This window comes from Jaculus jaculus, chromosome 7, assembly GCF_020740685.1.
Source record: "Jaculus jaculus isolate mJacJac1 chromosome 7, mJacJac1.mat.Y.cur, whole genome shotgun sequence".
Classification (NCBI taxonomy): domain Eukaryota; kingdom Metazoa; phylum Chordata; class Mammalia; order Rodentia; family Dipodidae; genus Jaculus; species Jaculus jaculus.
The window spans coordinates 89000335-89028302 of record NC_059108.1 but is presented as its reverse complement, the minus strand read 5'-3'; the positions used below and the strand labels follow the sequence as shown (position 1 = coordinate 89028302).

General features: G+C 38.9%; 1 protein-coding gene across 9 annotated transcripts in view; it reads right to left on the bottom strand.

The window, feature by feature from the left end:
- Mipol1 (mirror-image polydactyly 1) overlaps positions 1–27968 on the bottom strand; it is a 378948-nt gene that overhangs the window by 92567 nt on the left and 258413 nt on the right. For all 9 annotated transcript variants that reach the window (XM_045155139.1, XM_045155144.1, XM_045155143.1 and 6 more), the window contains one exon: positions 20625–20719. In XM_045155139.1, the coding sequence (XP_045011074.1) occupies positions 20625–20719 (95 nt within the window). The remainder of the gene's footprint in view (positions 1–20624; positions 20720–27968) is intronic.

The following is a 27968-nucleotide window of genomic DNA, read 5'->3' as shown; positions in this document are numbered from 1 at the left end:
GCTTATCCTTTTGGGAGAGGTCCATGCAGGAGAGAGCATGGCAGAATAATAATACCAAGTCCCGGATATCTCACTGTCTTGCCAGCTCTGCCCAGGGTGAAAGACCATACTGGATTATCATCTTTGTCTACAGTCAATATTTACTAAGCTCTTTATGACAGCAGTGACATTAGAAAGTTTGTAGACATCAAGAATAGCTTGAAGATATCAGTGTGTTATTTCTTATACAATGAGTTACCATTGTGATTTATGGTTTTTTGAAATTAACAGACAAAATGTTCCTAAACAAATATCTCTAATTTTTAGCTGTTATTTCTATCTGCCAAATATTTTAGATAGTTTATAAAACTTTAATAATGTGTATATGCTCTGTGAGTAAAAATAGATAAAATGTAATTCACATATGTTAAAAACCTAATTGTACTAAATGAAGTTTCTCAGAGTTGAATACATTCTCTTGATAGTTGTTGTCATTTTTGGTCATAATTTATGTTCATAGGGCTAAATTTTTCAAAAAGGCACTCTTTCTCCTCAAGCTATCTCCACCTTCACTTCTAAAAGACAGAAAAATGTTAAAGTTAATACTTAAAAAAATATTTAGTAGTATTTTAACATTATATTCATTTTCAAAAGTGTCTGTATTCATCAATGTAAAATGCTTTCAAAAACAGTTAAGAAATATTTGACAATCCTAAAATGTGAGCTGTACTTTTCATACATATGTTGATAAGTTAGGTGCATAAATTTAATATGGATTTTAACATCCTGATATTTTTCTTCATTATAAAGTTTAACACTATTAAAACTTATTTTTTGCTGGGCATGGTGGCACATACCTTTAATCCCAGCACTCAGGAGGCAAAGGTAGGAGGATTGCCATGAGTTTAAGCACCGTGAGTTCGAGACCACAAAACAAAAAACAACTTACTTTTCATAGGTGCATGTTTCTATGCAGGTTATTTGTGGATACTAATAATTTATGTAGTTTATTATAGAGAAATATACTTTTTAAAATTATAAGCCCACTTTTATAATTTTATTAAAAAAATTATACTGGGCTGGAGAGATGACTTGGTGGTTAAGGCACTTACCTGAGAAGCCTAAGGACAAAGGTTTGGCTTCCAAGGAACCATGTAAGCTAGACACACAAGGTGACACATGAACACAAGGTCACGGATCTGGAGTTTGAATGCAGTGGCTGAAGGCCCTGGCATGCTAATTCTCTCTCTCTCACTCTCATAAAATAGTAAAGTGAAAATAAAAAAACTCAAAAATATCATACACATAAAAATTCAAACATTTTATCATGGTAAGGAATAATGGTTCAAGTTTACCTCGTTTCATTTGTTATAAATATCACAAGAAATCTAACTGTAATAACCAACTCATAACACGACTAAAACAACCTCATGTTGTTTAATCTCGAACAAGGTTTTAAAATATTTTTATTTATTTATTTGCAAGGAGAGAGAGATAGTGGATGGGCACACCAGGGACTCTAGCCGTTGCAAATGGACACCAGATGCATGCACCACTTTGTGCATCTGGCTTTTTGTGGGTACTGGGGAATCAAACAGGGGTTGTTAGGTTTTGCAGGCAAGTGCCTTAAGTGCTGAGCTTCATACATTTCTGTTTTAGCAACAAGTATTATATATATATATATATATATATATATATATATATATATATATATATATATATATATATAAATGTGCAGACTAAACCAAACACCCATAGGAAAGATGCTAATTAAGTTTTTTAGTGCAATAGTAATATTACAACAAATAGTAGAAAATCATAATGTCCAAGAGTCATTAAAATTCTAAATTTTAAAGAAGGTAAAATCCAATGTTCTTAATGAGTTTTCAAATCTGAATACTACAAGTGAAAATGTAAAACCTTTTTGTTTGATATTATTATTGGGGGGGGGTGGTAGAGTCTCACTCTAGTGCAGGCAGACCTGGAATTCACTATGCATTCTCAGAGTGGTCTTGAACTCATAGTAATCCTCCTATTCTGCTTCCTGAGTTCTGGGATTAAAGGTATGTACCACCACACATGATCATGTGTAGTTTTTTTAACTTTTTAATTGACAATTTTCATATATGAATTCATTTTATCATGTAAAGACCACATTTTACTACACATCACTATAAATAACCTCCACACTGAATGCATTTTATATCTAATAACTTCCTAAATTCAAATAATTGTCATTCAATTCTTATGTTTTACATAGACAACTACTATACAGAAGAAACATTATGAAGCTATTTGCAATCTACTGTTAAATTTGTTTGGTAATTATTTGACATATTTGCTGAAGGCTTGCTATACTATAAAGAATGACTACTCGCAGGGAGACTTGCGGCCAAGATGGCGACTGCCTAGCTGCACTGCAAATTCTGGGGAAAGGAAGGTAAGAAATTAAAGGTTATCAGGGTCTTCTTGCCAGTGGGAGGGCACAGAGTGGGGAAAAAAAGGGAACAGCGGATTCCCTCTCGGGTGGGTAGTCTAAGCGCCCATACAGCCGCCGTGCCCGCACCTGGCACTGCGCTGTGCTCTGATCACACACCCGCGGGGACCTACTCCGCTGTGCTCCTTTTGCACACATGTGGTGATCTCCACACCCGCAGGGACCTCCACCATTGTGCTCTTATCAAGTGCGCCAACCTGCCTTGCTGTGCTTGGTTCACACACCTGCAGGGACCACCACTGCTGTGATCAGGCGGGCCACCAGACCCCCGCTGCTGTGGTCCAATCACGCACCTGCAGGCCAGCCTCTGGTATGCCCTGATTCCATTCCCGCAGCAGCTGCCTCTGCACTACAATTGCACGTGTAGAGGGCCCAGTTCCACAGCAAGGGCCACATGAGCCCACAAAGAGTCACTAGCACCAGCTCAGGTGCCATCCCCTACCTGTCCTTTGCTGCCCATCCGCCACTTCCCTGTGGCGGGAGAGCGCAGACTGTTTGCAGGTCCCAGTGTTCCCAGCCAGAGTTTGGACAGCAGCAGGGATTGCTACCTCAGTCCCCTTCCAAGGTTGAAGGCAGACAGCTTTAGTGCATTAATGGGTGAGAATTCAGGCAACTTTGGAGCCCAAGTCAGGCAGTAGATAAGCGGCTTTGGCAAGAGAACAAAAACCCAGGTTGCTTGCCAACTGCCCCAGAATGTCTTGGATTCTCATTGAGCTAGAGGCCAGGCTCTACCTACCTGTCAACACACTGTCATGGGTAGACCACAGCGCAAAAGAAATAACATGAAAAATAAATTGCAAGAATATCCAGATAGATAACCCAGACCAACAAGGATTACATCTAACCAAAACATAGAAGAGTTTTTTTCATTTTGTTTTGTTTTGTTTTTCGAAGTAAGGTCTCACTCTAGCCCAGGCTGAACTGGAATTCACTATGGAGTCACAGGGTTGCCTTGAACTCATGGCGATCTTCCTACCTCTGCCTCCCGGGTGCTGGGATTAAAGGCGTGCACCACCACGCCCGGCTAAAAGAGTTATTAGGATCAGAACATCAAGTGAAAGCTATGAGCAATGCAACCCTGACCAACCTACTGCTAGAACTTGCAGGAAAGCAACAAAGGACCAATAATCGTGTGGATGCTACCATCACTAAGCTAGAGCAATATGATAAGACATTGGAAGGAATTCAAAGAGAGCTAAGACAGTTGAGGGAGAGTGAAAAAAAAAAGAGGACCTTAAAAATCAGCTGGGCACACTAAATGAAAACATAAAGAAATGCAAGGATGAATTCCAAGAATCATCAAGAAAATCAGAAAATGAGGTGAAAAGGGAGCTGGACAGAGCAATGGAAGTGATACATAGGAAAGAAGTAGAAAATGCAAACTTAATTGAACAAGTCCAAAACTCTCTAGATGCTCTCAAGAATAGAGTCAGCGAAGTGGAGGATAGAAACTCTGATCTGGAAGACAGGATGGAAGAAAGAGTTCGAGAGTTCAAAAATTTCAGTAAGTTCAAAAGTTCCTGTGAACAGAACATGAGGGAATTGTGGGATACACTTAAACATCTTAATATCAGAATCATTGGAATACCAGAAGGAAAAGAATTTCAGACCAAAGGCATTTAGAACTTATTTAACAAAATAATTGGAGAAAACTTCCCCCATCTCTTAAAAGAAAGGCCCATCAAGATACAAGAAGCAAACAGAACTCCAAACAGACTGGACCAAAGGAAAAACTCCCCAAGAAATATTATCATTAAGACATTAAACATTGACACCAAAGAGAAAATCCTAAAAGCAGCTAGGGAAAAACATCACACCACTTTCAAAGGAAGCCCCATGAGAATTACTTCAGACTTCTCAATGGAAACACACAAAGCTAGAAGGGCCTGGGATGAAACTCTCCAAACTCTAAGAAACTATGGCTTCCAAACCAAACTACTCTACCCGACAAAAGTCTCCCTCATAATAGATGCTGAAAGAAAAACTTTCCATGACAAAACTCAGCTTTACAATTATATGAACACAAAACCACACCTACAGAAAGAATTCCAGGAAATTCTACACAGAGAAGAAACAAATAACCAAACACAAATGCCTACAAGAAGCAGATCACAACAACCAAATCCAGAGTAGGCACAAAAAATTTCAAATTCCATGAAAACACCAACACACCTCTACCACCACAACATGGCAGGGATCAAATCGAATCTCACAGTCATTACACTAAATATTAATGGCCTTAATTCACCCATCAAGAGAAACAAGCTAACAGGGTGGATCAAACAATTAGACCCCTCAATCTGCTGCCTTCAAGAAACCCACCTTACCACTAAAGACAGAAACCTCCTCAGGTGAAAGACTGGAAAACAATATTCCAAGCAAATGGGAATAAGAAACAAGCAGGTGTAGCTATATTAATATCAAATAAAATTGACTTCAAACCAAAAACAATCAAAAAAAACAAAGAAGGCTACTTCCTACTTATCAAGGGAACAATCCATCAAGAGGATATTACAATCATAAATCTGTATGCACCAAACACAGGGACACCACAGTACATAAAACAAAACCTACTTGACAATAAAACAGAAATAACCACCAACACCATCATAGCTGGGGACTTCAACACACCATTATCAGTAATACACAGATCATCCAAACAGAAACTCAACAGGGAAGTAAGAGAGCTCAACAAAACCATAGAACACTTAGACCTAACGGACACCTACAGAACTTTCCACCCCAAATCCACAGACTACACATTCTTCTCAGCGGCCCATGGAACATTCTCTAAAATAGACCATATACTGGGTCACAAAGACTGCCTCCACATATTTAGGAAAATTGACATAATACCCTGCATGATATCTGATCGCAATGCTATATTGCTAGAAATCAACAACAAAAGACCCACCAAGAATCCCAACAGCACCTGGAAACTGAATAGCACACTCTTAAACAATCAATGGATAGTGGATGAAATAAAAAATGAAAATGCAAAATCCCTGGAATTGAATGACAATGAGAACACATCATACCAAAACTTATGGGACACAATGAGCGCAGTCCTCAGGGGAAAATTCATAGCACTCAATGCCTTCATAAAAAGGACAGAAAGATCCCAAGTCAATAGCCCAACCATCCACCTAAAGACACTGGAAAAACAAGAAAAATCCAACCCAAAGAGCTCCAGAAGGAAAGAAATAATTAAAATCAGAGCAGAAATTAATGAATTGGAAAGCAAGGAAACAATTAAGGCAATTGACAAAACAAAGAGCTGGTTCTTTGAAAAAATAAAGAAGATTGACAAACCTCTGGCCAATTTGATCAAGCAAAAAAAGGAGAGACTCCAAAGTAACAAAATTCAAAATAAAAAAGGAGAGATCACAACAGACATGAGTGAAATCGGCAGAATCATCATGACTTATTTCAAAAACCTCTACTCCACAAAACTGGAAAATGTGGAGGAGATGGATAAATTCCTGGATACATATCATCTACGAAAGCTAAACTCAGAGCAAATTAATCACCTCAATGAACCCATCACACTCATGGAGATTGAAAAAGTAATAAAAAACCTCCCAAAAAAGAAGAGTCCAGGACCAGATGGATTCTGAGCCAAATTTTATCAAACCTTCATGGAAGAACTCAAACCAATCTTTCTAAAACTGTGCCAAACAATTGAAGAACAGGGAAAGCTACCCAACTCCTTCTATGAAGCTAGTATCACCCTAATCACAAAACCAGGCAGAGAAGCCACAAGAAAAGAAAACTACCAGCCTATTTCCCTAATGAACATAGATGCAAAGATCCTGAACAAAATACTCGCAAACTGAATCCAACAACACATCAAAAGCATTATCGAACTTGACCAAGTGGGATTCATCCCAGGAACACAAGGGTGGTTCAACACGAAAATCTGTCAATGTAATACACAACATAAACAAGCTTAAACATAAAAACCACATGATCATTTTGACAGATGCAGAAAAGGCCTTTGACAAGATACAACATAACTTCATGATCAAAACATTGGAGAGAATTGGCATGGCCGGTTCACATCTTAACATAACAAAGGCAATATACAAAGCTCCAAAGGCCCAAATAATACTTAATGGAGAGAGACTGGAGGAATTCCCATTAAGATCAGGAACAAGTCAGGGATGCCCTCTCTCACCTCTGCTTTTCAATATAGTTCTGGAAGTCCTAGCTCAAGCAATAAGACAGGAGAAGGAAATAAAAGGGATACAATTTGGAAAGGAAGAAGTTAAGTTAGCTCTATTCACTGATGACATGATTGTATATGTAAGAGACACGAGAGACTCCATCCCAAAACTCTCCTGAAGGTGATTAACTCCTATAGCAAAGTAGCAGGATACAAAATCAATGCACAAAAATCAGTAGCATTTCTGTATGCAAATGAAAAATATACAGAAAAAGAAATAAGGGACATACTCCCATTTTCAATAGAAACAAAATAAAATAAAATACCTTGGAATAATGCTAACCAAGGAAGTGAAAGATCTATACAATGAAAATATAAAAACTCTCAAAAAAGAAATTGAGGAGGACTTGAGAAGATGGAAAGACCTCCCATGCTCCTGGACAGGCAGAATTAACATTGTGAAGATGACAATACTACCAAAGGCAATACATAGATTTAACGCAATTCCAATTAAAATCCCTACAGTGTTCTTTACAGAGATAGAAAAAATGACCTCAAATTTCATATGGAAAAACAGAAGGCCTCGCATATCCAAACATATCCTCAGCAAAAGAAATACCTCTGGTGGCATCACCATACCTGATATAAAGCTATATTACCAAGCCATAGCAATAAAAACAGCATGGTACTGGCATAAAAACAGGAGTATAGACCAATGGAATAGACTTAAAGACCTAGATTTTGGGTCAAGCAACTGTAGCTACTTGTTATTTGACAAAGGCCCGAACAATATAGGCTGGAAAAAAGATAGCATCTTCAACAAATGGTGCAGGACAAACTGGATAACCTCATGCAGGAAACTGAAACTTGATCCACACATTTCACCATGCACTAAATTCAAATCTAAATGGATCAAAGACCTCAACATAAGACCAGAAACTCGGATACTACTGGAATAAAATTTAGGAAGTACTTTCCATGATATAGGAATAGAAAAAGACTTCCTGAACAAAACCCCAGTGGCTCACAATCTTAAACAGTCACTCAACCAATGGGATCATATGAAGCTGAAGAGTTTCTTTACAGACAAACATATAATAAGCAAAGCCAATAGAATACCCACAGAAAATATCTGTGTGATATCCAACTGATAGAGGCCTAATCTCTAGAAGCTACAAAGAATTCAAAATTCTAAACAATAAGAAGACAAACACCCCACTCACAAAATGGGGCACAGAGTTGAACAAGCAGTTCACAGAGGAAGACATACAAATGGCAAACACACACTTAAGAAAATGTTCATCATCCCTAATCATCAGAGAAATGCAAATTCAAACAACTATGAGACTCCACCTTACCCCAATAAGGATAGCCAACATCAAAAAATCAAATGAAAATAAGTGCTGGTGAGGATGTGGAGAAGCAGGAACACTCATTCACTGTTGGTGGGAATGTAGGATGGTACAACCACTTTGGAAAGCAATATGGAGACTCCTGAAAAAGCTCACTATAGAGATACCAACAGACCCAGTTATACCCTTACTGGGCATCTACCCTAAAACCTTCAAACCACAGGCCAGAGAGATTTGCTCAACCATGATTGTAGCAGCCCAATTTGTAATAGCTAAAAGCTGGAATCAACCCAGATGTCCATCACTAGAAGAATGGATAACTAAGATGTGGTATATCTACACCATGGCATTCTATACAGCAGTAAGAAAAAAAAACACAAAGACATTTGAGGAAAAATGCTTGAACCTGGAACAAATCATTCTCAGTGAACTTACCCAATCACAGAAAAAAAATCGACACATAGTCTCACTCATCTACAACACCTAACCTGAATCTACTTAAGATACCTTACATACCCAGCAAGCACCTCATGGACTAGACACTAGGATGGATGGGGAGGGCGGGCAGGGCATCAAAGGGGTGGGAAACACTAATCGGGACCCAAACGGCAATGGTACCATAAAATTCTACTTCCTAAAAGGCAGACCAAATGGCTGAACCTTCACTAGACCCTTACAGGAAACATGTAAACCACAAGACACCGGAGAGGGTAGGATCAAGACTAACCTAAATCTGCTACATCTTCCCTCTCCCCCTCCCTCCTCTCTCTCTCTCATCTCTAACTCTTATATATTAGTTATGTTTTTCCTCATTTTCTTAGTGGGCACTGACCTCTACCCACCACTACCAGCATGGGGCTATCATCCACAATGAGCTTTTGATCAGAGAAACCTACAAGTTTTCCTAAAACAATGACAGAGTTTTGTCAGAGTACTTGATGACCCACCAAACGTCAGTGGTAAGACCCTATGGCTGAACACTTCATCCGCAGCTGACACGTAAAATGGAACAGCATGGCTGGAATCCAGGAGAGAGTCAGTCCCCAGACAGTCAGCGTGTCTAGTGCCAGAAGGTGCTACATGGGTGATTGGGGGAAATGACCAATATCTGTCCAAGCAACTCATGGTCTAACCAAATTAGTAACAAATAACCTGGTGTGATACCCACCCAAGTGCAATAGTGGCACACAGCCATGGTGGGGAACCGACTGCTCTTGATTTGGCTAACTGATCCCCTCAGTGGTATGAGACCCATAGCTGGAGCTGGGAAACAAGTCAGAACCATCTCCAAACATAAGCCCACTCTCCAATATCAAGCTACCATCAATCATGGGGTACAAGAGGGCCTACACCTATTAAATTCTCTATCAAAAAAGTAAGTGTTATCTCAATTTTCCAGGTGCTAACTTACTCTCTGTTGGAGAATCTGCTTCTCTTTTTCAGATAGATGCAGATCCTAAGGAGAGAGCTTCCCCAACATACCTCAAAAGGGGCCCAACTGAGACTAAGGAAAAGTGGCGAAACAAGCAAGGGTGCTGTTTTCCTGATGAACCGGATACCAGCACAAAAGGGAAGGAGACCAACACAGAGAAAAATCAACTCCTACCAAATCAGAGAGTCAGCGCCTCAGAGGCCCCCAACACCTCAGCACTGAAGCAGACCAAAAATGAACCCAACATGGCTCAGGGAAATTTTGGGGAAGAGGGGGCTGAAAGAATGTCAGAGTCACATGTTGGGTCATGATATGCAGAGACATTTATTGTACCGATAACTGTGGGCTACCTCCACAATGCACGACCCATTTACACCAACAAGGAGGGTCCATTGGGAGGGGGTAGATCATGAATGAGCCTAAACAATGGTACCAAACTGCCTTTATTTGCTGAAAAGAAAACTAATAAATTAAATTAAAAAAAAAAAAAGAATGACTACTCACCTGGCGTGGTGGCGCACGCCTTTAATACCAGCACTCAGGAGGGAGAGGTAGGAGCATTGCCATGACTTCGAGGCCACACTGAGACTCCATAGTGAATTTCAGGTCAGTGTGTACTAGAGTGTGACCCTACCTCGAAAAACCAAAAAAAAAAAAAAAAAAAAAAAAGAATGACCAATAGGATAATTAAATAGCATATAACCATTGCACAGGAAGCAAGAAGCATATAGTTAAGATAATCCCTGTGAATAAATATAGTAGGAATATTCACAGGAAAATATGAAACTGGAAAGAAATTGGTCACACCCATGAAGCAGATTGTGAACACTGTGGAAGTGCATATGGTAGTTCGTGCTTATAATACATATTTGAAGCTGAAGAGTTTCTTTACAGACAAACATATACATACATACATACATACATATATACATATATATATATATATATATATATATATATATATATATATATATATATCTCCACTGTGTTGCAGACAGTGCACCAGCCAAAGATATACAAATGAAATTAAGAGGCAAAAAGATGACTGATGAAATATTAAATCAGAAACAAACGTGGAGGGAATGTCTAGAAGCATATTTATGTTAGATTAAAATCAGTATAAATATTGCTCAAAAAGTATAAATAGAATTAACCATAGGACTCAGCAATACCACTCCTGGGAACATACTCAAAGGACTGTTAAGTCCTATGACAAAGAGGATTGCACATCTATGTTTACTGTTAAACTATTCAGTATAGCAAAAAAGAAAAAAAATGAACCAACCTCAATGTCCAACAACAGTAATTTTATTTTTATATTGTTTTAACCACTGCTTAATCACATTAGAATATAGTTCTTCAGATAGTTAATTTATGTAGAAATCACAGATTTGATAAATTTTTATATCATGGGGTAAACCAAGTAGCACATATGGTTAGAACATAAAACTAATGAGGTCAATACTGAATGTTCAAATCCACTCTAGTGAAGGATTGCTGATATAATCACTCATGACTGTCTTAATAACTCACAGTTCTGACTGAAGCATGTGGTGCTCAATGAAAAACTGTCACCAGAAACCTAAATAATCACCAGATGCTAGTGACAGTCCTAGGATTAATGGATATAAGAAAAAGACTCATATAGAATTAAGTTTATTCAAAGAACTGCTGTCATTTGAATGTATCTACAAATTTATGTATTAGAAACCTAATTCTCAAAGCTTCAGCTTTGGGAGGTAGAGCCAGAGGTGAGGTGAGGTGGCTAGGTTAGGAGGGTCCTGCTCTCCTGAGTGGCTTCATATGATTACTGCAGGAGCGGGTTAGACTTCATGAGAGTAGTTTCATATAAAAACAAATTCAACCACCTCTTCTGTGTGCGCATTCATCCATTTGTGCCCTTCGACATTCTGCTGTGGGGCAACGCAACATGAAGGCGCTCACTGGGGACAGTGCCATGTTCTTGAATTTCCCAGTCTCCAGATCCATAAGCAAAGTACAATTCTATTCATTATAAATAATCTTGTGTACAGCATTGTTATTCTATATTCATACATATACATATGCACATGTACAAATATACTGCATAGTTCATGAAAAGTAGACTCACACAAATGTGTTAAAATAATATCTTTAGTATCTTTTTGAGTATATTTCACATAACCTCTATTTGGATGGCTTCAAAGACTTGGAAATATATATCCCAAACCCATTAAATATGGCTCATGTTAACATACTTTCAACTATACCAAACATATAAGTATTACTTTTAATTGTTAAAAAGCACTAATACAGTCATAGGAAACAGTACCTTAAGATGAATACAGTCTATTCAGTGCTTTTGTTCTGAAATGTCAAACTGCCATGACATAGAAATGGAATCACAGAATAGGACAAAAAGACTGAATAGGACAAAAAGACTGGCTCTTGTGATAAATAAGCATATTAAATCCTATTCCACTGGCACCAAAGAGGGGATCTAATCTTATCTAAATATTTTAACTTGCACTTTCTTGAAATCATAGGATATATAAGGAAGCACTATAAAATCAGCAAACACTGAAACTTGCACATTCCCTAGGCTAGAAAAGAGTTTGTTATAATGCCACTTGAACCAAGGAATGCAGCACTACAGGTTTACAGTAAGAGGAAAAAAAAATCATTATTAAATACAAGTTGAATCCCTACATGTTGAAGGTTCTTTTCTGATGATACTGTTTATACTTATTCTAACAAAGTTCTTGCACAGAGACTTAGCATTTGGCAGAGCAATAATGAGTTACTAATATTTTGCTAGCTGTACATTTTAAATAAGTAAGATTTATTTAAAACCAATATAATCTTATTTTTCATTTGTAAACTTTTTGCTTTACATGAAAAAGCTACCAGTTACAATGGTAAGAGCATCCTTACCCCCCCTAGCTCACTAGCCCCCTCAAAACAAAGAGCCAAGAGCCTTCTAAAGCTCAAAATAACAGATCCCCCAAAATATATTTCTACAGCAATTCTTATCTTAAACCACTAGAGGCAAATATTTTTGGTGAAAAACATTAAAAAGAACATTATTGCTGGGTATGGTGATACACAACTTTAATCTCAGCACTTGGGAGGCTGAGGTAGGAAGACCACTATGAGATAAAGGACATCCTGAGGCTACATAGTGAATTTCAGGTCAGCCTGGACTAGAGTGAGAACCTACCTCAAAAAAACAAAACAAAATCAAAAACAACAGAACAGTATTACTAATTCGTTAGAGATGAAATAGAATGAAATTCATCAACCATATTTAATTTGCCCTAAAATCAACAACTGGCTATATATATCTTTTGCTTTGCTTTGGAGTTAGGAGCAGAAGTAGACCTAATGTCTACTATTTCAAGATGTACTCTTGTAAACTGTATACTGACTGTCTGGCTCCAGTGAACTGTCATAAGCAAGTTTTTCTTATTTTTGTCAACTGTTTATAAATAACTTTTATATGTTAATACACATATACATATTTGTATGTGTATGTACATATATATTATTTAAACAGCTGAAATTTATTTTCCTTAATCTTTACTAGATATAGTTACTTATCATTCTATTTGAAAATTATAGATTTAGTGTTGGTGTTCTTCCCATAAGAATAGAATGTTGGGGCTGGTGAAATGACTTAGCGGTTAAGGTGCTTGCCTGCAAAGCCAAAGGACCTTGGTTTAATTTTCCAGAACCCACATCAGCCAGATGCACAAGGGGGCACATGCATCTGGAGTTCATTTACTGTGCTGTAGGCCCTGGCGTGCCCATTCTCTCTCTACCTATTTCGTATCTATCTCTCTCTCTCTCTCAAATAAATAAAGATTAAAATATTCAAAAAAGAATAGAATGTTTTCTTTTCCTCTATAAAATAAGCACTGAGAAAATAATCCAAATATCCCTAAGAATTATGCATTTAGCATGAGTTTATAAGCACTACCTACTTAAAAGTGTAAGAAATATTATTTACATTTATTTAAACTAAAATAAATCAGAATTCCAGCTTCCAGAAAATTTAAAATTGGTTGCTTATAGGAATTTCCTCCCCTGTGTTGGAGTTGCACATCGCAGGAGCATTACCTCTTTCCATTTGAAAAAATGTTTTTAAATTTTACTTTATTGATGAGAAAGAAAGTGTGTGTGAGAGAGAATTGGTATGCCAGAGCCTTAAGCCATGGCAATTGAACTCCAGATGTATGTGCAAACCTGTGTGTGTATGTTATATTTTGCATCTGGCTTATGTAGGCTCTAGGGAGCTGAGCCTAGGTCCTTAGGCTTTGCAGGTAAGCACCTTAACTGTTAAGCCGTCACTCTAGCCCCTCACTCTTTTTAAAATAAATATCTGATAGCCTCATAGAATGTTCTTTTGTACCATTTTCTTAAACAGTTGTGATAAAATATCAAAAAATTATCACTTAAATAATTTTAAAGTGTCTGCATACCAGAATACAAAAAATGAATAAATACAAAATCACCAAATATTTTAGGTTTTTAATTTTTAAACATAACTCAATAATTTGTAACTCAGCACTAGAGAAGAATTTGGAATTGACATTGTTGCAGTCAGGTTTGCATTGCTGGTAGAAATCACCCAACTAACAGCAGCTTCTGGGAAAAAGAGGTTTATTTTGGCTTATAGGCTTGAAGGGAAGCTCCACAAAGGCAGGGGAAACAATGGCATGATCAGAGGGTGGACATCACACCCTGGCCAACATAAGGTGGACAACAGCAACAGGAGCGTGTGCCAAACACTGGCATGGGGAAACAAGCTATAATATAATATAAGCCCACCCTCAACAATACACTGGAGGCGTTAATTCCCAAATCTCCATCAGCTGAGAACCCAGCAATCAGAACACCTAAATTTATGGGGGATACCTGAATCAAACAACCACATTCTGCCCCAGGCCCCTATAAACTGATACCCATACTGTTGCAGTCAGGTTTGCATTGCTTGTAGAAATCACCCAACCAAGAGCAGCATGTGGGAAAAAAGAGGTTTATTTTGTCTTACAGGCTCGAGGGGAAGCTCCACAATGGCAGAGGAAAACGATGGCATGAGCAGAGGGTGGACATCACCAACATAAGGTGGACCAAAGCAACAGGAGATTGTGCCAAACACTGGCATGGGGAAGCTGACTATAACACCCATAAACCCACTCCCACAACTCACTGCCTCCAGGAAGCATTGATTCCCAAATCTCCATCAGCTGGGAACCTAGCGTTCAGAACACCTAAGTTTATGGGGGACACCTGAATCAAATTCTGCCCCTGGCCCCCATGAACTGATAACCATATATGATATAAAATACAATGCATTCAGTCCAATGTCAAAAGTCCCCATGGTTTTTATCAATTCCAATGATGTTCAAACATCCCCACAATGCAAGGTCTTTTAACTGAGCCATAATATCAAAAAGTATCCTCCCAAAACCCATAAGGGCACAGAATAAACATTCACTCTGCAAAAGATGGCATTGGGCATAGCAAAGAAATACTCAAGCAATACATGATTTAAACATGGCAAATACCAAACTCTGTAGTTCCAAGTCCAACAACTCTAGCCCCTGACAAATATCCCAGTTTGATAACTCTAACCAGCAACAAGTTTCTGGACTTCCAATGCTGCCCCTCAAGCTAGGCCACTCACAGTCCTGGAAAACTTCAACAGGCTGGCAGCTTTCCTTAGCAGCCATCTTGCGATGCCGGCAGCTCCACTGGGTCTCCACTGGAATCCACAGTTCATCCTTATGGCCCCATGGAGTCTCCATGCAGGCATCCACCAAGACTGCTTCACACTGCCCATGGCCATTTCCAAAACACAAGACCATGTTGCAAACTCAATGAACCCTCTCTTTCCTGCATTTCTTATACTCCACAATACCAGGTAGGATACCAGTTTGTTAATCCAAAAGGTAATAAATCAGACTTTGAAGAACAGGACACTCCTTGAGCATTCAGGCCCCTTCAAAAGAGTCTACATTCTTCCTGTTGCCCCAGTGCAGGTCAGCTGGCCCAATCTCAAAGGTTGTAATCTTTCAAACAATTTGCGGGTGAATGGGTAGCAATTTCTGCCCAGAGATTTCATTTTTTCTGTGCCATGTCCCTCAGTGCTCACTCCAGTTCATTCCCACACAGAGCAACCCTGCACAATTTCTCAGGACCCAGACATAACAGCAAGCTTCCCAAACAAACTGATAGCCCAGTCCAGGCAAAGCTCTTTCTCACTCTCATAAGACAAACCTTACAGTCCATAGTTCTTACTGCATTCAGGTCTTTCAACTGTGACCAGAATAGCCCATCAAGCTGTACTTACAGGACTGCAAGGCATCTCTTAGGCCAAGGTTTCAAATCCTTTTACATTCCTCTTGACAATCAGCTCCAAAATGCCAAAGCCACACAGTCAGGTGTCTAGCAGCAATCCCACTCCTCCATACCATTTTACTGTTGCAGTCAGGTTCACATTGCTGGTAGAAATCACCCAACTAACAGCAGCTTCTGGGAAAAAGAGGTTTATTTTGGCTTATAGGCTTGATGGGAAGCCCCATGATGGCAGGGGGAAACGATGGCATGAGCAGAGGGTGGACATCATCCCCTGGCCTATATAAGGTAGACAATAGCAACAGGAAAGTGTGCCAAACACTGGCAGGGAAACTGGCTATAACACTCATAAACCAGCCCCTAACAATACACCACCTCCAGAAGGCGTTAATTCCTAAATCTCCATCAACTGGAAACCTAGCATTCAGAACACCTAAATTTATGGGGGGGAAATGACCACAGACATAAAAGTTCATTTCTCAGGAAGTAATGTTAGTTAATATAAGATTACCACATACCTTTTGGAATTCTTGAACAGTATCCCTTTATCAATAAAGTACTTGATATGCTACCTCTTAAGGGTAGGGATAAATGAGAGAATCTACTACCTTTCACATTTTAACATGGTCAGGACACAAATCACACAGTATTCATGCCTTAAGAAAGGGCCAATATGGACACCTTTTTATGATTTTATCAAGAAGAGACACTAAATTTAATGTCACTAACTGGTGATATATACATATGAAATGTCAGCTCTCAACCCTGACTGCACATGGAGATTCTGGGGGAACTTTAAAACGAATGTTGTAGTAGTCATCTGGAGTTGGTCAGAATATCAATATTGTTAGATGCTTCTCAGGTGAACCCAAAGGCAGTAATAGTTAACAAAACTACAGACATGTCAGTAATATAAACAAACAACAGTGATCCAGTAAGATACATTCCTTATGATCACCTATTCACCTATAGATAATGATGGTAATTGCAAAAGCAAATGATTTTCCATTCAGTGGCCAACTAAGCATACTTGCTATTTCCTAACTATTCATATTCTAGTGCTGCTATATAAAGTACTACATAAGAAGTGAAATGCAAACTTCATGGCTTAAAAATCACAGAAATGTAATGTCACACAGTTGTAGATAAAAGAAGCCTAAAATGGCACATCAGGAAGGCAATGATTTCTGTACTGGCTGTTATCCTTGGCCAGACTTTAGAGTTTGGTGACATTCTTCATTTGTAAGTACATGGCTTCTGTACCATGGCTGCATTCTTCCTGTCTTCACACTGTGTTCCCTAGGTAACTCTTGGAGTCAGTGTCCAGAATTTTCCCTTTTACAAGAATATCTATCATGCTGGATAAAAGCTCATGAAATGACTTCATTTTAATTTGATTACCTCTAATAATGCTACTTTAAAATAAACTCGTATTGTAAAGTTACTGTAGGCTAAGTGTTTAGCATATCTTTTGGGGAAAAAAACAATCAATCCACAAAAATAACCACTGCATATGTCATGGACACCTTTCTAAAGCAAGGATGTTTAATGTGAGGATGGAAAAATTAACAACTAATGCATATTTGAATAGTACACATCTTATGCTTCTTACCCAAAAGAATTCATTGTTTAAAGTCATGGGGTTAGCATAACTCAGTGCTATAGAACATATTGCATATGCACAGTAACATGTGGCTCATTCCATAGAAGGTCTGTGGCAACATTTAGTAAATAGTGTTTTTTTTTTGGACTGGCCAAGACTAAGTCCAACAAAGGCAGAAGTCAGTTCCCTATAGAAAATGGACAGATAGTCTATTTAAGTTACACTTGAGTTTGTGGTAAGAACCATAAATACTGCCTGCCTGACAAAGCAGGATCGAAGCTTCTCCATTTTGACATCAGCAAGAAATGATAGAAATACCAACTAGATGTGGAATAATTTTGGGCATTTGCAATGTTTTTCTGATGCATGTGATGTCTTAGAATAAACACTTTCGTAAAAGATCCAAAATACATTCTCTTAAAGGATCTAGAATATCTTCTGTTAAAGGGTATAGAATATATCTAGAGGCAATAAATTACTGATGTGTACTTCATTCAGGGTTAGTTAGACATTCAGTAGAAGTGTGAGCTCAGCTGGAAGGCATTAATCCACACATATTTCTTTGCTATATTTGAAAGCCATTTGAAAAGTCATATACCTACACCATGAAAGCCACATGTTTGTGATCTGAAATCCACTATGTGAAGAGGGAAATGAAATTTAATCAGAATTGAAAAGATGCTCAGAATTTTCTACTATGTTGATTTCCCCCAATCTCTAAAAAGGAACTCAGATTTAAAGTTTTTTGGTGTGCTTAACTTCTAAATCTGTGATTATGATTTGGAATAAAATGTGCCTAATGTATTATTTTCTCTTCTTAAATCTGATTGCCTTCTCACATATTTGAGGAAATATCACATAAGTGTGTCTGGGTTGACCTTGAAGAAACTGATGTTGTCTAGAGCAGCCTTAAATGAAAGAACACCACAACTGTAGTCCAATTTTTATAGGGAAAGGGCTTTGTCAAATGTTTTCCTAAGAGACAATTCAAGATGCTTTGCCACTTAACTATTTTTAATATCTTGAATTGTGCTTTCTGCCAAATGAGGCATGAAATTGAAGTCTCTATTTCAGTTTTACTATGGGGAAAGGACACTTAGTAGCCAGATACAGAAGCATGAAGAAGAGCATGTTCCATGGTTTCCGTGTTGCACTGGTGGGTAATTTACACCAAGGAGCCTTGGGTGAGTCTTAAGTTGGGCTGTTCAGGGAAGCTTTGGTCAGTTGGTGGCAGTGGTTGGTATTAAAGTAGAAGGAAGCCAGACCACATTAGTATCAGAAGTGATTAGAAGTATTGGTTTAGATTCAGCAAAACTCACATGCCCTATAATTAAATCTTAACTTTATTGTATACTCAAATATTTGTATCATCTGTTTGCAATGAAATGTATATTTCAGCACTAGTATACATATCCAGTTATGCTTTATTAATGTGAAGAATAAAATCACCAAGTTATGCTATTTTATCCTGAAACTCAAAATCACTACTTGAAAAACCCTCAAACTGGTACGTTAAATATTTAGTGATACATTTAGGCAAAACCTCAAAACCACTGGATACAAGATTCTCTGGGTTGAAATTTGTAGCAATTTCTGTATAAGTAAAGAGAAGCTAATGTCAGTGTTAACTCCAATTTTCTTGTTTAAACCCATGCACCATCATTGTAAAGCCCTATCAAGCATTTGTAACAAACACTTTAATAAATATAGAGAAAATTTAAAAAGTTAAAATCTTTTCACCACTGTCATAGAAGCACAGGCTTTAATACAGGCAGCAAATAATAGTAGAAGTGTTAGTGTTTAAAATTTTCACAAAATACTATTCATAAATATCCCTAGTTGGAAAGCATACCTATAAATGTATATATACTTCATGAACTATACCTATTTAATGCATTAATAATGATATACGTATTAATATATAATGATATAATTTACTATGTTTACTAAAACTGGCTTAAATTCAATTACATTTTATGCATTTACCATTATTCAGGGATAGACAATTAAAAAATACCTCTGAATAACTCACAGACTTAGTGAATTCTCATACTTCAGACTTGGAAGCTTTTCTGGATTTAGTAATCAAAAACTATAGAGGAGCCTGGCATGGTGGTGCATGCCTTTAATCCCAGCACTAGGGAGGCAGAGGTAGGAGTATCACCATGAGTTTGAGGCCACCCTGAGACAGAGTGAATTCCACGTCAGCCTGAGCTACAGTGAGACACTACCTCGAAAAAAAACAAAACAAAACAACAACAGCAAAAACAATAGAGGGCATTGTATATCAGTGAGTGTGCTCATGCTTCAATTTATAGTCATGATTCACCACAAAAATAAATTATTTTACATATAGCTCAATTCTTATCTTTCTCATATAACTGATGCAAACCTGAAAGAAGTATTATAAAACAATATCCTTACCATAAGGTTTCACTCTGGTCTTTTCTATACTGTTTATTTTTCCTTCAAAAATGCCGGTTTTAGCTAGGTGCGGTGGTGCACGCCTTTAATTCCAGCACTTGGGAGGCAGAGGTAGGAGGATTGCTGAGTTCAAGGCCACCCTGAGACTACATAGTGAATTCCAGGTCAGACTGGGCTAGAGCAAATCCCTTCCTCAGGAAAAAAAATGCCAACTTTGAATGACTAAATTTATTTTACAACTACTGCTAGAACATATATTAAATAATTCTATTAACAATCTATAATGATATTTCTGTAAAAATCTGTTCATAACATATTATAAAAGATGAAAGATTGGTAATATTGCACCCATGAACTATTTAAATATAGACATGACCAGCATGTTTGAGGTGGCATGTCGACTGGGAAATAGTTCAACTAACCATGCTTCATTTACACAAGTAAATGAATCATGGAAATTTTATAACTTTTATTAAATATAAACTAACTTTACTAAATGAAGAAAGAAAAATACTGAATGTCTAAGTCATTTTATAATTACAAAAATTATTTAAATGAAAACGTTGAATTTTATTGAGATATTTACTCTGCCAAAATTATAAAACAAAGACAGGCATGGTGGTATACATCTTTAATCCCAGCACACAGGAGGTACAGGTAGAAGGATCACCATGTTTGTGGCCAGCCTGAGATTACATAGTGAATTCCAGGTCAGCCAGGCTAGAGTAAGACCCTACCTCGAAAACAAACAAACAAAATTATAAAACCAGGTAGAAGTACTTCTCTCCAACTATATATATGACATACTTAAACACAAGCGTAGATGATTTTACCTGTAGTAAACTCGCAGTGTCTGGATTTCTTCTTCTAGCATTTTGTATTGTTCAACTGCAGTTTCTCTCGCTTGCTGCATTGACAACAACTTTGCCTGCAAGTAATTAATAGTTTTTAAAATTTCAGTATTAGTTTTAATATATTAAAATACAACATCAAGTATGAATATGTTTTGCCTTTCTGGTAGTTTAAAACTCTAGCCATATTTTGGCAGTGTCTCAATTTCCCACAAAATAGTCCACATATATTGGCATAGAAATACATGAATACATTAAATGTACTTACTTTGCTCATTACTAAACTTCAAGCTCAATTTTATCTGTATCATCAGATATATGTACTTCTGCAATGTTTAACTTTATAGACAGAACTCAGAATGTGGAACATGGGTTCAGAAAGATATCTAGAGTAGAGATAAGTACAGTAGGTATTTCACATACAAATTGAAAGTGGTTTTACTGCCTCATCACACTAGATTTTCTTTTAACTTTATTAATGGTAAAACTCAGAAAATTCTAAATACATTGCTAAGCCATCATTGATACACAAGACAAGGCCCTGATTCTTAAAGGTATAATTTAACCCATTCAATTCATTTTCATTGGGGAAAAAAAAACCTAAAAGGACAATGACAGCAACCTTAAATGCTAGAGATATTTTGTTACAACAAACAAAATTTGTTACATTTTATTACATTATAATATTTAAAGTATTGGCAATTAGGTTTTCAAACATTTCAATTGAGTTCATTTTAAATGATGAATCATGAAAATTGTGTATATTAATAGAATGTGATGCACACATTGATTAGTGTTTAAAATCAAGTTAAACATACCTAACTTCTCAAAGTTTCTTTATGGTATACATTTCCAAGGTATTTTCAGATAGTTTTCTGAAAGGTGTATTCATTATTGTTATCCAGTTTTATTTTGATAGGATTTAACATTGTAATGTTAGAATATGTTGCTGCCTTCCCACTATCATTTATATCTAAATTTTTTATTATATTTAGTTTTGTATATAGTTTTGAATAGCCTGTATGATGTACGCACAAATGGACACACTTGTGAGCACCCAATGCACACATGTGCCAAGGCCAGAGCAGAACATTAGATATGCTCCTCTGTCACTCTTCCATGTTGTTTCTTTCTTTCTTTATTTTTTATTTTTTTTGTTCATTATTTATTTATTTATTTGAGAGTGACAGAGAGAGAGAGAAAGAGACAGAGAGAGAGAGAGACAGAGAGATTGAGAACGGGCGTGCCAGGGCTTCTAGCCACGGCAAATAAATTCCAGATGCGTGCGCCCCCTTGTGCATCTGGCTAACTTGGGTCCTGGGGAACCGAGCCTCGAACCAGGGTCCTTAGCCTTCACAAGCAAGCACTTAACCGCTAAGCCATCTCTCCAGCCCCATGTTGTTTCTTTAAAAAAGAGTTTCTTGCTGAGCCTGAAGTTGTCCTTTTCCAGTTAACAAGCCCCAGTGATTCTGCTGTTGCCACCCCCTTTAGGACTGAAGTTACAGATGCATGCACCCTTGACCAATTACTTAATTATTTACTTATGTATTTATTTTTGGCTTTTCAAGGTAGGGTCTCACTGTAGCCCAAGCTGACCTGGAATTCACTATGTTGTCTCAGGCTAGCCTCAAATGCATAATGACCCTACTACCTATGTATGACTCCTGAGTGTTGGGATTAAACATGGTGCCACCATGCCTGTCACTTTTTTTTTTTTTTAGATTGTTGTTTCTTTTTTACATTGGTCCTGGTATGGAATGCAAGACCTCATACTTGTACAGCAAGTCTTCTGATGTGCTAAGCTATTTTCCCAGCCCCTCATGCTCATTATAAGCAATACTGAAAAAAATTCCAGCGTCAGGAGAAGGATACCCTTCCAGCAAGTTGTTGGCCAGCAAAGACCCTGATGTCCAAAAACATTTCAGGCTGCTGACAAGGCTCTTGGTTGCCCACCAAAACTAGGTGTATGACCCTACTGCTAAGGACTTTACATGCCTGGGCTGCAGGTCACTGTGAAATCATGCTGGAGCTGAGCTGGAAGCCTCCTTCCTATTAAATAACTGTCAGAATGCTGGAAAGATCTGGGCAGCATGCAGCCTTTGGGAAGAGAAAAATCATCAAGGGCCCTAACCAAGAACAGATCCTTCAAGCTTTATAGCTGGCCAGCCAGATGAAATGTACCAACTGGTGCAATGGTGGCATATCTGTTTTGGAGGAAACCAACTGCTCTCTGAGTGGACTTGAGATCCACTTCTTGGGAGGGAATTCATGCCTGATACTGAAAACCTAGTCAAAAGCCTATGTTGAGGACTTCTGGCTAAGATGATGACTGCCTTGCTGCGCTACAAATACCGGGAAAGAAAGGCAAGACATTAAGGGTTCACTGGGTCTTTTAGGGGAGAGCAATCTCCAAGAGATTGTCAGTGGGAGGGAACAGAGGGGGGGAAAGCAGGGAATCGCTGATCCCCTCCCCCGAAATAGCCACTGTTTCCACAGCTCCGCCAAACACCCATAGATCCCTGCCTGCGAATGCTTAGAGTGCTCTGCCCCCTCACACTCTTACTGCCCTGGTCACCACGTGCGGTCAGCAAGTCCTAGCACTAACAAGGAATCATAGATTCCCTCCTGCGCAGACAGCCTACTCCTCCCCCTAAATAGCCACCATTTCCACAGCGCCACCAAACACCAATTGATCCCTGCATGTGGAAGCTTAGAATGCGCTGCCCACTCACTCTCTTACTGGCCAGCCACCACAGGGCCACTGCACGCGTTCAGGGAGTCCAGGCAATAACAGAATTGCAAATTCCCTCGCAGGCAGGTAGCCCACCCCTACCCACTAGTAGCCGTGGTACCCACAAGCCAGGAGCCACCGTGCGCCCATCCCTGTGTGCGGAAGATTAGACGGCTCTGCCCACTTGCCCTCTTACTGTTCTGGCCACTGCACATTCAATGAGTCCTGGCAATAAAAGGGAATCCCTGATTCCCTCATGAATGGGGAGCCCACCCCTCCCCCCAAGTAGCCACCTATCCACAGTGCAGCCCTGTGCAGATCAATCCCGGCATGTGGAAGCTAGACTGCTCCACACACTGGCTCACTTACTGCTCCTACCACATCACTTCAGAGAGCCCAGTCCCAGAGCAACTGCCACACTAGCTCAAACTGTGTCTCTCGCTTGTAGAGCTCAGGTGCCATCCCCTACCTGTCTGCCGGGCAGGCCGTCTGCCATTATCCTGTGCCAGGAGGGCCCGGACCGCTTCAAGGTCCCAGTGTTCCCAGCCAGAGTTTGGGCTGCTTCAGTGCTTGGTGTCTCAGTGTCCTGCATAGCTTGAATGCATGCAGCTTTGGAGCATTACTGCTTGAGAATTCAGGCAACTTTGGTGCCCCTGCCAGGCAGTATATCAGGCGGCTTTGGCAAGTGATAGCCAAATCCCAGGCTGCTTGGCAACTGCCCCAGTCTGCCTCAGATTCCCATTGTGCTTGGGCCCAGGCTGATCCACCCACCTATGTGCCCATTCACTACCATGGTCAGACCATAGCACAAAAGAAATAACAAAAAATCAAATACATGAAAATCCAGTTAGATCACCCAGTCTGACAATGAATATATCTAACCAAAACATAGAAGAGTCATTAGGACCAGAACATCAAATTGAAGCTATGAGCATTGCAACCCTGACCAACCTACCGGTAGAACGTTCAGGAAAGCAACAAAGGACCGATAATCATGTGGATGCTGCCATCACTAAACAAGATCTAATAGATAATAAATTGGAAGGAGTTCAAAGAGAGTTAAAAGATTTGAGGGAGAGTGAAAAAAAAAAGAAGACCTTAAAAATCAGCTGGCCATGTGAAATGAAGACATAAAGAAATGCAAGGGTGAATTCTAAGAATCATCAAGAAAATCAGAAAATGATGTTTAAAGGGAGCTTGACAGAGGGATGGAAATTATGTATAAAAAGGTAGTAGAAAATGCAAACTTAATTGAACAAGTCCAAAAATCCCTAGAAGCTCTCAAGAATAGAGTCAGCCAAGTGGAGGATAGAAACTCTGATCTGGAAGATAAGATGGAAGAAACATTTAGAGAGTTCAAAAATTTCAGTAAGTTCAGAAGTTCCTGTGAACATAACATGAAGGAATTGTGGGATACACTTAAACATCCTAATATCGGGATTACTGGAATACCAGAAGGAGAAGAAATTCAGACCAAAGGCATGGAAAACTTATTTAACAAAATAATTGAAGAAAACTTCCCCAGTCTCTTCAAAGGAAGGCCCATAAAGATACAAGAAGCCAACAGAACTCCAACAGACTGGACCAGAGGAGAAACTCTCCAAGACATATTGTCATTAAGACTCTAAACATTGACACCAAAGAGAAAATCCTAAAAGCAGCTAGGGAAAAACAGCACATCACTTTCAAAGGTAACCCCATCAGAATTACTTCAGACTTCTCAATGGAAACCCTGAAATCTATAAGGGACTGGAATGAAACACTACAAAGTCTAAGAACCTATGGCTTCCAACCCAAACTACTCTACCCAGCCAAAGTATCCCTCATAATAGATGGCGAAAGAAAAACTTTCCATGACAAAACGCAGCTTTACAATTATAGGAACACAAAACCAAACCTACAGAGAGTATTTCAGGAAATTCTCCACAGAGAAGAAACAAATAACCAAACTCAAATGCCTACAAGAAGCAGATCACAATAACCAAACTCAGAGTAGGCATAAAAAACTTCAAAGTCCATAAAAACACCAACCCACATTTACCATCACAATATGGCAGGAATCAAATCAAATCTTACAGTCATTACCCTAAATATTAGTGGCCTTAACTCACTCATCAAGAGACACAAACTCAGGATGGATCAAAAAATTAGACCCCTCAATTTGTTGCCTTCAAGAAACCCACCTCACCACTAGAGACAGACACCTTCTCAGGGTGAAAGGCTGGAAAACAATATTCCAAGCAAATGGGAATAAGAAGCAAGCAGGCATAACTACATTAATAACGGGTAAAGTAGACTTCAAAGCAAAAATAATAAAAAAAAGTCAAAGAATGCCACTTCCTACTTATCAAGGGAATGATCCATCAAGAGGATATTACAATCATAAATCATAAAACACAGGGTCACCACAGTTCATAAAACAAAACCTACTTGACAATAAACCAGAAATAACCACCAACACCATCATAGATGGGGACTTCAATATACCATTATCAGTAATAGACAGATCATCCAAACAGAAACTCAAAAGGGAAGTAAGAGAGCTCAAAAAACACCATAGATCACTTAGACCTAACAGACAGATCATTCTCAGTGAAATTACCCAATCACAGAAAAAAAAATTGCCACATAGTCTCACTCATCTACAGCACCTAACCTGAATCTACCCAAGATACCTTACATACCCAGCAAGCATCTCTTGGACTAGACACTAGGATGGATGGGGAGGGAAAGGAGGGCATCGAAGGTGTGGGACACACCAATCTAGACATAAATGGCAATGGTACCATAAAATTCTACTTCTTAAAATGCAGACCAAATGGCTGAACCTTCACCAGGCCCTTACAGGGAACACCCACCACAAGCACCAGAGAGGGTATGATGAAGACTAACCTTAATCTTCTACATCTTCCCCCCTCCCTTTCTCTCTCTTGTCTCTCTAACACTTGTATATTAGTTATCTTTTTCTTCCTTCTCTTAGTGGGCACTGACCTGTAACTCCCAGCACCAGCATATGGCCACCATCCACAATGAGCTTTCAATCAGAGAGACCTACAAGGTTTCCTAAAAGACAGACAGATTTCTGTCAGAGTACTTGATGACCCACCAAAGGTTAGTGGTAAGACCCTACTGCTGAAGACACCTTATGTGGTTGACATGTAAAATGAAATGGCATGGCTGAAAGTTAGAAGAGTAAGTCCCCAGACAGCACATCTAGTGCCAGAAGGTGCTACATGGGCGACTGGGGGAAAATGACCAATATCTGTCCAAGCAACTCATGGTCTAACCTACTTAGCAACAAATAACCTGTTGTGATGCTCATACAAGTGCAATAGTGGCACACAGCCATGGTGGGGAAACAACTGCTCTTGATTTGGCTAACTGATCTCCTCAGTGGTATGGGACCCATAGCTGGAGCTGGGAAACAAGTCAGAACCATATCCAAATATAAGGCCACTCTCCAATATAAAGTTACCATCAATCAGAGGCTCCAAGAGGGCCTACACCTATTAAACTCTCTATAAAAAAGTAAGGGTTATCTCATTTGTCCTGGTGCTAACTTACTCTCCATTGGAGAACCTGCTTCTCTTTTTCAGATAGATGTAGATCCTAAGGAGAGAGCCACCCCATCATACCTCCAAAGGGCCCCAGCTAAAACTATGAAAAATTGGTGAAACAAGCAAGGGTGCTGTGTTCCTAGTGAACCAGATACCAGCACAAGGGGGAAGGAGATCAACATAGAGAAAAATCAACTCCTACCAAATCAGAGAACCAGAGCCACAGAGGCCCCCAACAGCTCATCACTGAAGCAGACCAAAATGAACCCAACATGGCTGAGGGAAATTTTGAGGAAGGGGGGGCAAAAAGAATGTCAGAGTCACATGTTGGGTCATGATATGCAGAGACATTTATCTTACCCATAACTGTGGGCTAAATAAGGGGCCAAGGGGAGGGGGTAGGTCACGGATGAGCCTAATAATGGTACCAAACTGACTGTGTTTGCTGAATACAAAACTAATTAATAAAGAAAAAAAAGCCTATGGCTGGGGAGGTCTTAAGCCCTAAGGGGAAAAGTACTAATGCTGTCTGGGAAAATGGATATATTATGACCACCAAAATTCCCTCTAAACACTTCCCATATGTTAATGCTGCTCTCACTTTTGGTTAGAGAAGGTTCTATTTGCAGATGTCAGTGGCCACTGGTGTGACTTAAAATGGCTGAATTGTTGAGATGTAATGACAGTGAAGTGTTCAGCACAGAGTGAGACATCTCTATTACACCTTGCAAGGCTCAGGAACCATTGCAGAAGAGGAGGCAGAAAAAATGTCAGAGCTAAAGAAAGGGAATGACTGCTTACACTGTTACCTTCCAGACACAAAATAGCCATAAGATTCATGACCTCATTGTGGTTGAAGATACCTACACAAGACCTTCATATTAGGAGGAAAAAAACGGTGGCATCACAATAGAAGAAAGACTAGCTGGAAAGAGGAAGGGATTCAGTGGAGGGGGAATTTGGTAGGGAGGGGTTTATGATTATGGTATATTGTCCATGTTTATGAATGTTGTCAAGAAAAAGTTTAAAAAGGAAAAA